The 11,406-nt window shown below is 73.1% G+C and overlaps 1 protein-coding gene across 1 annotated transcript; it reads left to right on the top strand.

The window, feature by feature from the left end:
- Window positions 1-3,302: 3,302 nt before the first annotated feature.
- Window positions 3,303-11,256, top strand: DPYSL4 (dihydropyrimidinase like 4; the record flags this gene model as incomplete). The annotated part of the gene is made up of 14 exons (XM_084245619.1): window positions 3,303-3,341; window positions 4,323-4,411; window positions 4,553-4,737; window positions 5,459-5,623; window positions 5,899-5,960; window positions 6,046-6,126; window positions 6,676-6,744; window positions 6,961-7,081; window positions 7,466-7,622; window positions 7,832-7,973; window positions 8,400-8,570; window positions 8,901-9,080; window positions 9,985-10,150; window positions 10,826-11,256. 14 exons carry the CDS (start codon window positions 3,303-3,305, stop codon window positions 10,915-10,917), a joined length of 1,719 nt encoding a protein of 572 aa, XP_084101745.1. The 3' UTR covers window positions 10,918-11,256.
- Window positions 11,257-11,406: the final 150 nt, after the last annotated feature.

The raw sequence follows: 11,406 nt of genomic DNA, 5'->3' as shown, positions 1-11,406 counted from the left end.
GGCACGCTGCCTGAGCGGAGAGGGCAGGGCCCGCGCCTGTGTGGGCGCTGGACCTGGTGCGTGGCCGGCTCTGGGCTGCCACGACCAACTCCCCGGAGCAGAGGGGTCCTCAGGCGGCCCCGGCTCCCCCAGGGTGCACCCAACAGGCCTCGGAGACTCGTGCTAAACAGAGCTTCTGTCTCCGCTCTCTTGCAGGGTGCGCCCGCGGAGGGAGCCAGGCCCGGCCCGGAGAGCCGCAGCCGACACGGCTGACCCACGGCCCTGGGGCCGCCCCAGGCTGCGAGTGCAGGGCGTGTGCATGTGGGCCTGTGTATGGGGGCATGTGGGTGTGTGTGGGCATGTGTGGCTCCATGTGCGTGGGGCAGGCACATACAGGCGTGTGCCCGTGTGCAGGGTGTGTGGGCATGTGGATCTGTGTGCAGGGGCGTGTGGATCTGTGTGCAGGGCGTGTGGGTGTGTGGATCCATGTGCTGGTGGGGGGGTGTTCTCACCCCGGAGGCAGCCCCGGATTTGGGGTCCCAGGGCCTGCTCGCTGCAGGGTCGGGCAGTAGCCCAAGGACGCCGGCGCCAGGGGGCCTGGGGTAGGGCTGGTCCAGATGCCCAGCCACTGGAGTTTGTGTCGGAGGACATGCCTTCCTGGTGTGACGCCTGCTCAGTCCCTGAGATTGGGGTGCTCCCGGCATAAAGTGGCTTCCCGGGGTGCAGGCTCTGCTGGGGCGACACTGGGTGCTCCTGGCCAAGGAGGACTCGCCCTCCTGTCTCCGCTGAGCCTCTGTCGCTGAGTGGCTCTGCCGGACGCAGGAGGGTCCTGCAGCGGCGTCTGCATCCTGCCCTCTGCGGCCGCGCGCCTCAGAGGGCTCCATTCGTGGCCCCTGGGCTGAGTGATGAGCAAGGGAGCGCTGCACGGGCCGCCCGGGGGCTGTGGCGAGGCAGCTGCAGCCAGGCGCCCCGCCCGGAGCAGCAGCTGTGCAGGAACCCCGAGGCCCAGGGGGTCTGGGATCACTGAGGTGCGGCTGCTGGGCTCCCGCCTGGAGGGTCCCACATCCCCACCCCCGCCCTCAGCGAGTGACCTGCAGGGCCAAGGTCGACGGAAGGGAGGGGAGGCGCCGGGGCGCTGCGGCCTCTGGGGCAGCGTGTGCGGGCGTCTGTGGCCCACCTGTCCCCGAAGCTTCTTGTTTGGCGTGTCCACTCCTGTGTCCACGGCGCCTTTTCGCCTGATGACAGAACCCAGCATGTTCGTTCTGGGCTTTTGCCGAGGAAGGGCAAAGGAGGACAGCGCGTGGGGCGTCCCCAGGCTGCGGGCAGCGAGCGCCTGGGGGCTGGAGACACCCCAGCCTTTGCGCAAACAAGGCCTGCCTGCACTCTCGCCAGCCCATGGGGGACGGGGCGGCCCATCACGCCCCGTGGGCCCGGAGCGCAGCTGCCTGCCACATGCCCCCCCCCACCCCGGCGCCCAGCCCCTCCTGGAGCGCCCTGCCCCCGGGCGCAGCCCCAGGACACCTGAGTGCCTTACAGGAGTCGCGCCCCGGCTCCCGCCGTCCTGGGCCTTCGCACGAGTGTGTTTCAACACGGCAACGGGTACGTCCGGCTCAGGAAAACAAGTTGTAAATACATGTATCAAATCGTATATTTGTTCACTGTATATTTTTTAAGAGCTTTATTGTAAATCTACGCAAAAAAGAGCGAGCACCGGCCCCGCGGGGTGTGCCAGGCGCCTGCGTCCTCCCGCGCCACCCTCCGCGCTGGCGGCGCCCCCACCGCCCGCGACGGCCGCTTCCCAAAGCCGACACCTATTTTTGTATTGTGATTCCTCTGACACAGACCAGAGAATTTTTACTCGTTTGTAAATGATTGTACAGTTTTAATAGGACATCGTTTTAAACCTTAGACTAGCCAAGGCCCCTCCCACGGGATTAAAGTTCGGGCTCGTGGTCACGCCGCCACTCCGTGTTCCGTGTCCGTTCTCTGAGCAGAAACGCCTCCTTCCCCGGGGGGAGCCGGGGCCGCTGCCTGCTGGGGAGGGGGCGCCTTCCCTGCCCCTTCCTCGCTCCGGGGCCGTCACCCGGCGGCAGCCCTGGGGCCAGAGGCGCCCAGTGCCCCCGGCCGCTCCCCCAGTGAGCCAGCTGGGCGCGCCCTGCCCTTCTCGGGAAGGGGGGACTGCGAGTGGCCCACGTGCGCGGGTTTCCGTCCCAGGTGACCATGGGGAGCAGAGGCTCGTGCTGGCCACGAGGGGCACAGGAGCTGGGGCCGGGGAGCGTCCGCTGTGCTTTGCCAACCTGCAGGCCTGGTCCGCAGACCGGTCCTCACGGGGTGGGCTGCGAGGGTGCCCCGCCTGTGGCCCTGGGCAGGCCGAGTCCCTCTGCTTCTCGCCCCAGGCCCCAAGCCCCCCTTCAGGGCCGCCCGGAGCAGCCAGCTGGGCACACGCCCCAGCCTGCCGCTGGCCACAGACGGGCGAGCCGGGGCGCCTTGCTGGCGGGGTCTCCCCGGGGCTGGGCGAGTGACTTCCAGTAGCGGCCTCTCCCGCCTGCGAGCTGCCCCCCACCCTGCTTCTTGCGGGCTGAGCGGGTGGGGGGACCCACCGCACCCCAGGGCCTGCGGCAGCGCTTTGGGAGGCGGGCCCGGCGCTTCAGCACTCACTGCGCGGACAGCGCCGGTTCCCTCCTGGGCGCGCCCCATCCCGGCGGCCCGAGTCTGCGGGGCGCTCAGCCAGCACCGGCCTCCGCCCTCCGGCCAGGAGCGGGGGACGCAGCAGCCCCCACCGGCTCCTCTGGCTGCGGAGCCCCGTCCCCCGGCCCGGCCTGCCCGCGAGTCCGGCGTCCCTTGCAGGGCGGGGTGGCGCGGGGGGCGCGTCCCGGGAGGCGTCTCCGCCGCGCGCACTCGGGCCCCGCCCCGGCCGGCCCTGCCCGGGCAGCTGGGCTGTGCAGGGCGCGCCGGGGCCTGAGCCTGAGGCCGGGCCGGCCCTGCCGCCCGGGGGCCTCGCCTCGGGGAGCCGCGCCTGAGCAGACGCGGGGCTCCTCCCCGCCAGGGGCGCGGGGCGCGCGGGCGGACTCGGGGCTCCCGCCGGGCCTGGCGGGCGGGGCGTGGGCGGAGGGGCGCGGGGGCGGGGCGCGGGGCGGGGCCAGGAGCGGGACCCCAGCTCCGCGCGCAGACGCCGGGCGCCCCCGCACGCGCCCCAGCTCCGCGCGTCGCCCCCGGTGTCCCCGCGCCGCCCGCGCCCGCCCCGCGCCCGCCCCGCGCCCGCCCCGCGCCCGCCCGTGCCCGCGGGGACCGGCCGCAGCGCGAGGGCGCCGAGGAGGAGCAGCATGTCCTTCCCGGGCAAGAAGAGCGCGCCCCGGATCGCGGTGAGCCCCGCGCGCGCCCCGCCCGGAGCCGGCCCCGCGCCCGAGAGGCCGCGGCCCGAGTGGGAGCTGCCCCCGGCCCGGCCCGGCCCGGCCCGGCCCGGCCCGGCCCGGCCCGGCCCGGCGACCCCGCCGCGCGGCGCCCGCAGCTCTTTGTCCGGCGCAGACAAAGCGGCCGGAGCCTGGTCCGCGGGGCTCGGGCGGGCAGCGAGCGCCCCCCGCCGCCGGGCGGCCCCCAGCAGGCCCAGGCCCGGCCCAGGGCGACCCCGCGGGGAACAAAGCCCGGGGCGCCCCGCGGGCTCTGGGATCCCGCTAGGAGGCTGGGGGCGCCCCTTGGGGTGGCCTGCACGTCCCAGACGCTAGGGAGGGGGAGCCGGCGCCTGCCGCACAGAGGGGTTCACCCAAGGCCAGTCCAGGACAGCCGGGGGCGCGTGGGGTGGGGGTGGCGAGAGGACCCGCCTGGGGGCATGCGTCTCGGGTCGCCCCCGCCCTGGTGAGCCCAGGCCCCCCACAGGCGTTTCCCTCTTGGGTCCGAATCAGCCAAGCCCCGGAGTCTGAGCTCTGGTGCCTGGAGACTGGGGGGCGGGCAGGGGGCCACGAGCCCCAGGGTCTTCCTGAGGGGGCAGAGCAGGGGCCCTGGCGCCTCTGTCCCCCGCTGGTGGGCACCGGGGCGGTTGGGGGTTGAAGCCAGGCACTGGCCCCCCGTGGCGGCTGCGCCCAGACCAAACCCGACGTCAGAGCCGCCTCTGCGGGTCCAGAGGGGCAGCGTGGTGGTGGCACCGCGGGGGCCGCCTGGGGGCAGGGCCCCTCCGGCGTGCTGTGCCCGCGCACCTGCCCCATTCCCGGGCCCAGAGGCCACCGGGCCACGCGGTGGGTCCCGGGACAGGCCCGGCCACCCCATCATCTGCCGGCGGACGCTGTCCTGCAAGGGGGGCGTCGCGCCGCCCGTGTGCGGGGAGCCAGTGTCCCGTCCCGTCTCCGCAGAGTGACCGCCTGCTGATCCGGGGCGGCAAGGTGGTGAACGACGACCAGTCCTTCCACGCCGACGTCTACGTGGAGGACGGCCTGATCAGGTGAGCGCGCGGCAGGCGCCGGCTCGCGGGCTCCAAGGCAAGGCGGCAGCCGCGTCTGCCCTGGCGTGGCCGGGACAGCCCGAGCAGACGCCACGGCGGGCGGGGCCTCAGCCGAGCCGCCAGGGCCTCTGTTGCTTGCAGGCAAATCGGAGAGAACCTCATCGTGCCCGGGGGCATCAAAACCATCGATGCGCACGGCCTGATGGTCCTGCCCGGAGGGGTAGACGTGCACACGAGGCTGCAGATGCCCGTCCTGGGCATGAGCCCCGCTGACGACTTCTGCCAGGGCACCAAGGCGGCCCTGGCAGGGGGCACCACCATGATCCGTGAGTCTGGCCCTGCGAGAGGCATTCAGGGCCGTCTCCCTCGGGGGTGGCCGGCCCAAGTGCCCGCCCTGGGCTGCTCTGGGTCTTTCTGCTGGCTCCGCTCCGGCGTGCTCCCGGGACTCGGCGCCAGGGTGTGGGTCCAGGTACTTGTTTTGCGGGAAGCCGGCACCTTGCCGAGGGCGGGGCTTGGAAGCCCAATGCCTGGCCGGGGAGGGCACTGCCCCAGACCCGCTGCCCCAGCTGCCCGCCCTGCGGTCGGCACGCCGAACTCCCTGCGGCGAGGCTTCGAGGAGGAGCCATGCTGCAGAAGGACGACGCAGCGCCGCTGCCCCCCCAGCCCGGCCTGTCCCGTCACCTCCCAGCTCAGCAGGGAAGCCTTCGAGGGCTCTGGGCGCCTGGCCCCAGGCCAGGAGGGTGTCTGTGGCTCAGGCCTGTCTGAGGGTCCCCATGCGCCCCACCAGGCTGGCTGCGTGGCTGCCACTGGCTCGGCTGGGCCCCACGTCACACCCTGGGGACCAGTGCCCGAGGCAGGGCCCCCCACGAGGTGCCCAGGGTGCCGTGAGCGGGCGCCCCTCAGCGGCACCCTGGGGGCCGCATGAAGGGAGGGTGTGTTTGTTTGTGTTGGGGGGTCCGGGCAGAGGCGCCCTAGGCCCAGAAGTCGGGGGGTCTTGCAGCGGCGGAGGGCGGGAGTCAGGGCTGGGCTGACCGCGCTGCCCCGCAGTGGACCACGTGCTCCCCGAGGCCGGCGTGGGCCTGCTGGCGGCCTACGAGCAGTGGCGGCAGTGGGCAGACAGCGGGGCCTGCTGCGACTACTCCCTGCACGTGGACATCCCCCGCTGGCACGACAGCACCAAGGAGGAGCTGGAGGCCCTGGTCAAGGACAAGGGTGAGGCGGCACCGCGGCCCTGCCCAGCGGAACGGGATGGCCCCCTGCGGGCCCCGCGGCTCCACCGGCTTCTCCAGGGCCAGCGTCCCCGGGGAGTGGCCGCGTGTGGGGGTGGGGTGACTCCGTTTCCCTGCGGCAGGACTTGGCTCCTCCCATTAGCACCTTCCCGGGGAGCGGGTGTCCTGGGCCGTCTGGGAGGCGCCCTTAGGAGAGGCGGCCCTGGCCGGGGCCTCTGGAGACAGCGGCCCGGCCGCCTGCCCCCCGGCTCTCCGCAGGTGTGAACTCCTTCCTGGTCTTCATGGCGTACAAGGACAGGTGCCAGTGCACTGACGGCCAGGTGGGGGCGGGGGCGGGCGGGGTGTGGGGGGCGGGCGGGGCGCTCTCCTGGGAGGTCCGGCCCAGCAGCCCCGGCACCTCCCCAGATGTACGAGATCTTCAGCCTCATCCGCGACCTGGGAGCCTTGGCCCAAGTGCACGCGGAGAACGGGGACATCGTGGCGGAGGTGCGGCCTGGGGCGGGTGCCCCGCCCCTCTGTGTGGGTGCTGTACCCACAGGTCCCCAAGGAGGAAGGACGCCCCCATTCTGATGACTAGCTGCCCAGGGCCAGCGCCCCCCCGGGTCCCAGCCGGGGCGGCTCCGGGCTGGCATGCGGGGGACTCTGTGCCGGGCGGGCTGCTGCTCTCCCAGCTGCCCCCGCCGCGGCGGCGCATGAGGCTGAGGCCCAGATGTCAAGAATGAAGGGTGTTTGTAGGAGACGTGTGGTCCCCCCACTCTGCAGAGCCCCAGCGCATCTGCACGAGCCCCTGGGGAGGGGCGGGGGTGAGACAGCCCTGGGCGGGAGCCCCGCAGTGCCTCGGGGGCCTCACCCACGCCCCGGTGCCCACAGACCCCTGCTCCCAGACCCCTCTCCCTGGGCTCCCTGTGCTGGGGGGAGGGGCCCACAGCCAGTTCGGGGGGCGGGGCCCCACATGAGAGGTCTGCAGGCCTGGGGTTCTCTTGGGGCCCCGGGCCCAGGCCGAGGCTCTGCAGCCACATCCTCCCGTCCACCCAGGAGCAGAAGCGCTTGCTGGAGCTGGGCGTCACCGGGCCCGAGGGCCACGTGCTCAGCCACCCCGAGGAGGTAGGAGAGAGGCGAGGGCCCCGCGGCTGCACCCCAGGCTTCACCTTCCGCAGGGCTGGGCCGTGGCTCTGACCGGTCTTGTCCGGGAGGCGCCCCCCCCCCATCCCCATGGCTATGGCCCACGCCCTTGCTGGTGGCTGGAGGCGGGGTCCTGCGGGTGGCCGCCTGCGTCTGGAGGCCCAGGGTCCCCGCGCGGCCTGAGCGCCCCGTCCCCAGGTGGAGGCGGAGGCTGTGTACCGGGCGGTCACCATCGCCAGGCAGGCCAACTGCCCGCTGTACGTCACCAAGGTGATGAGCAAGTCAGCGGCCGACCTGGTCGCCCAGGCCAGGCGCAGAGGTGAGCGGCGGCCCGGCCAGACCTGCCAGGCCTGCGGGGCGCGCGGCCACAGCAGTGGGGGTGCCGCGGGTGCGTGCCTGGCCTGGCACGGCAGGCCCCTTGAGGACCCGAGCATTCCAGGCACCTGCAGGCCCAGCTGAGGCTGCTGGGCTGGCCCCACAGGGCCCGCGTGACCCCTGGGCTGTCGGAGCGGGGCCGGGGCAGGCTCAGGGGGAGGGGGGTGACAGGAGCCTGGGGTCCCCACACCACATTCCAAGGAACTGGCTCCCCGGACGGGCCCTGGCTGCCCCGGGGAGGCCCCGGCGCTGTCCCAGCGGAGAGCACGCCTGGAGGGCGGCGGGCGGGGCCAGCGGCGGGCCCGGCACCTCTGGCCGCCTTCCCCAGGCGTGGTCGTGTTCGGGGAGCCGGTGACCGCCAGTCTGGGCGCTGACGGGTCCCACTACTGGAGCAAGAACTGGGCGAAGGCCGCCGCCTTCGTCACCTCGCCCCCCATCAACCCGGACCCCACCACTGCCGACCACCTCACCTCCCTGCTGTCCAGGTGAGGCGCTGCTCGGCCTCCCCGCCCGCGGGGCTGGACCGTGGCTCTGACCAGTCCTATCCGGGAGGCGCCCCCCACAACCCGGACCCCCATCAACCCGGAGCCCCACTGCCGGCGCCCCCCAGGCTGGGTGCGCAAGGCCGAGCGGCCTTTGCTGGCTCCAGACCGTCAGCCCCTCTGGGCTCCCCGACCCCCTCCCTTGCCCTCAGCGGGGACCTCCAGGTGACTGGCAGTGCCCACTGCACCTTCACCACGGCCCAGAAGGCTGTCGGCAAGGACGACTTCACGCTCATCCCCGAGGGCACCAACGGGGTGGAGGAGCGCCTGTCGGTGGTCTGGGAGAAGTGCGTGGTGAGCACACGGGCGGGCGTGGGCAGCCCCGGCGCGGTTCTGGCCGCTCCGAGGAGGCTCTGCGGCTGAGGGCGGCCCTCCCCTCCCCGGGTCTGCGGCCACCCGAGGACCTCACCCGTGCCCGCAGCTCGGGGACAAGGGTCCTGGCCCCTAGCGGGGCCACTGGACGCGATCACTGCCCCGCCCAGCCCTCCGGCCCCCCTGCCTGCCCCGCAGCCCCAGCCCGGAGCCCCGTGGGGGGCCTCCTGGCCACCCCAGGGAGACAGTCTCGACCTTCAGGGGGGCATCGCTTACTTACCCACAGAGCCAGCCAGAAACCAGGCGCCAAGCCCTGCAGGGCCCCCACCACCCTAGGGCCTGGCTTGAGGCTCAGGGAAGGGGCCTCGCCGCCCCCCACCCCGCCCCAGCTCCCCCTCTGCTCCCCAGGCTTCGGGGAAAATGGACGAGAACGAGTTCGTGGCCGTGACCAGCACGAATGCTGCCAAAATCTTCAACTTTTACCCAAGGAAGGGGCGCGTGGCTGTGGGCTCCGACGCAGACCTGGTGCTCTGGAACCCCAGGGCCACAAAAATCATCTCCGCTAAGAGCCACCACCTGGTAAGAGACCCCGGCCCAAGCCAGGGCAGGGCAGGCCGCAGACCGGCCGCAGCTGGGCACACAGGGCGAGGCCTGGCCCTAAGCTGCGATGGGGCTGGGGAGCCCCCAGGGACGGCTCCTCACAGGGTGCACCCCCACTGCTGCGCTCCCCACCCCGTCCATCCCAGCGACTTGGGCACGGGTGCCAGGCTGGCCCGTCCACGCTGACCCGTCACCCCGAGCTTGTGGAGGGCCGCCGCGGGCCTGGGAACGCCGGCCACGGGGTGGAGGGCACGGGCGGGCAGGGGCCAGGGCCCAGCGCTGCAGAGCTGCAGCCGCACCTCCCCCCAGAACGTGGAGTACAACATCTTCGAAGGCCTGGAGTGCAGAGGGGCCCCCGCGGTGGTCATCAGCCAGGGCCGCGTGGTGCTGGAAGACGGGGTCGTGTCTGCCACCCCCGGCTCTGGCCGCTTCATCCCGCGGAAGACCTTCCCCGAATTTGTGTACAAGAGGATAAAAGCCCGGAACCGGGTAAGGCGGCCCAGGCGCGCCCGAGTCCCTGCTCCTCTGTGTCCCGCGGGTTCGGCCAGCCCGGCCCCCCCACCCCGGCAGTCGGGGGCGGAGCCAGCCAGGGCACGGGCACCCCGGAGCCTTCCATGGGCCGCACCGAGCAGGAGCATGGCGGGACCGTCAGGTGCAGCTGCTGGTGAGCCCCCGGCCGCCCAGAGCCCCTGGGGCAGAGGCGTGCGTCCAGCAGCCGGTGGGCACTTCCCGGCGCCCTCCTCCCCTGGACACTGCGAGCCACCCCACGAGGCCACACCCCACCCACCACGCCCCGCACGCCCAATCCACCCCCACGCTGCCCTGGGGCTGCGCACAGGCCACCGGGGGAAGGGGCCGGGGCAGCGCCCGGCGGGGGCCACCTCCTCCAGGGAGGCTCTGGGTCTGCCTCCGGCAGGCAGAGGCGCCAGAGCTGACCCCAGGCTCTGCCGGCCACACTCGGGGTGCTGGGACCCCTCAGGGCAGGTGCTGGCTGGGAGGCTTTGTCCTCTTCAGGGCTACTGGGAAGCGCCTCCTGCTTTGGGGCCACTTGAGGGAGGATAGTCCCAGGGCCCCCCTCTTAGGGGGGACCAGGAACACCAGTTCGGAGAGGCGGACGTGGGGTGGGGCCTGACCATTCCAAAGAGAAGCGCCTCTCACGGCTGTTGGTGCCTCCCACCCGGGCGGCTCTGGGCTCCGGGGAGGCGCTTGCGCGGGTGTGGGGGGAGGGGAGGCGCTGGGCAGGTGTGGGGAGGGGCAGGGGCCCGGGGGTGGGGAAGGGCGGGAGGCACGTGCAAAGGCGTGTGCACGGGTGCGTGGAGCAGGTGCCATCCAGGCCGGGCACTGGCTCCCTGGCTGCTGGCGCTCAGCACTCACACCGGCCCCTGGCCTGCAGCTGGCGGAGATCCACGGCGTGCCGCGAGGCCTCTACGACGGGCCAGTGCACGAGGTGATGGTGCCCGCCAAGCCCGGGGGCGGCGCCCAGGCCCGAGCGTCCTGCTCCAGCAAGATCTCAGTCCCCGCCATACGCAACCTGCACCAGTCGGGGTTCAGCCTGTCTGGTGAGTGAGCGGGCACGGGTAGGCTCTGCCCAGCGTGGCCCAGCCTGTGCCTGCCCCAGGGCGCTTGGGGGCTGTGCCAGCCCCCTAGCACAGCAACTTGGATCACCTGGGGAGGGGCCGGGCCACCAGGGAGCGAGGCCAGCTGGGAAGCTCCGCCGTGTCCCCTGCCGGAGTCAGCACCCTGGGGCTGTCGCTGCGAGCCCAGGGGCCATCAGACACCCCCTCCCAGGGCGTGCCCCTCCACCAGCCCTCACAGCCCTGCGCCCTGACCCTGTGGGCCCCAGGGGAGGATCTGTGGGCACTTGGGGACACGCTGGGTGGCCCAGGGGTGTGGTCCCAACTGCGGCTTCTGCTCAGGGCCGGCTGTGCGCCCAGCGGGTGACTGATTCTTGCAGAGGCCCGAGCCCCAGGTCCTCTCAACCCCAAGGGGTGGCCCGGCCGGCGTCCCGCCTCGTCCCCTCCCCAGACGGATGAGACCCGGGGTGCGGGAGCAGGGATTCCCCTCAAAGTCCGGCCTTGTCCGAAGGTGGCGCTGCCTTCCGGGGCGGGCAGCACAGGCCAGGCCGAGACCCCCTCCGGGCAGCAGAGCGGCTGCCTCACTGGACGGTCAGTCCTGGCCTGTGGCCGTGGGGCGCCAGGGCTCCCGGCCCAGGAGGCCCCCATCCTCCTCCGCAGGCTCGCAGGCGGACGACCACGTGGCGCGGCGCACGGCCCAGAAGATCATGGCGCCCCCGGGCGGCCGCTCCAACATCACCTCGCTGTCCTAGCCGGCTCGGCCAGCTGGGCCGCCAAGGGCCGTCTCCCCGCCGCTCCCCGGAGTTGTTCTGAACTTTGGGCCTTGCCGTCCCCCCCAGAAACCCTCCTTTTGGGCTCCCAGGTCGTGTGTGCAGAGGCCCTGGGGGGGTTGCCTCGGGGGGGCCACTGCCAGGGCGAGGCGCAGGGACAGCTCGGGTGGCCGGGCCTGGGTGCTGGGAGACACCCGTGGGTGGAGAGGCCGTCCCACCCTCAGCCCCGCGGGGCCGGCCGGGCAGTGTGAGCGTCCATGGCCAAGGCGCATCTCTCTCCGCCGTGGCCAGTGTCCTCCGAGCCTCTTGTCGGGCGAAGTGGCGCCGTCTGGAGTGAATTAAAGGCTTGGCAGCTGCTGGTGTGTGGAGTCGCGACTTCTCTGCCCCCTCCCCGCCCCCACGGGGCTGACGCTTCATGCTGGCCGTGACGCTGGCCGTGAACCCCAGCCCACCTGGCAGTGACAGCCCTGC

This window comes from Talpa europaea (assembly GCF_964194135.1).
Source record: "Talpa europaea genome assembly, chromosome: 10".
NCBI classification, from domain to species: Eukaryota; Metazoa; Chordata; class Mammalia; order Eulipotyphla; family Talpidae; genus Talpa; species Talpa europaea.
Note: the sequence above shows the minus strand (reverse complement) of the source record. Positions and strands in the feature narration are given on the sequence as shown.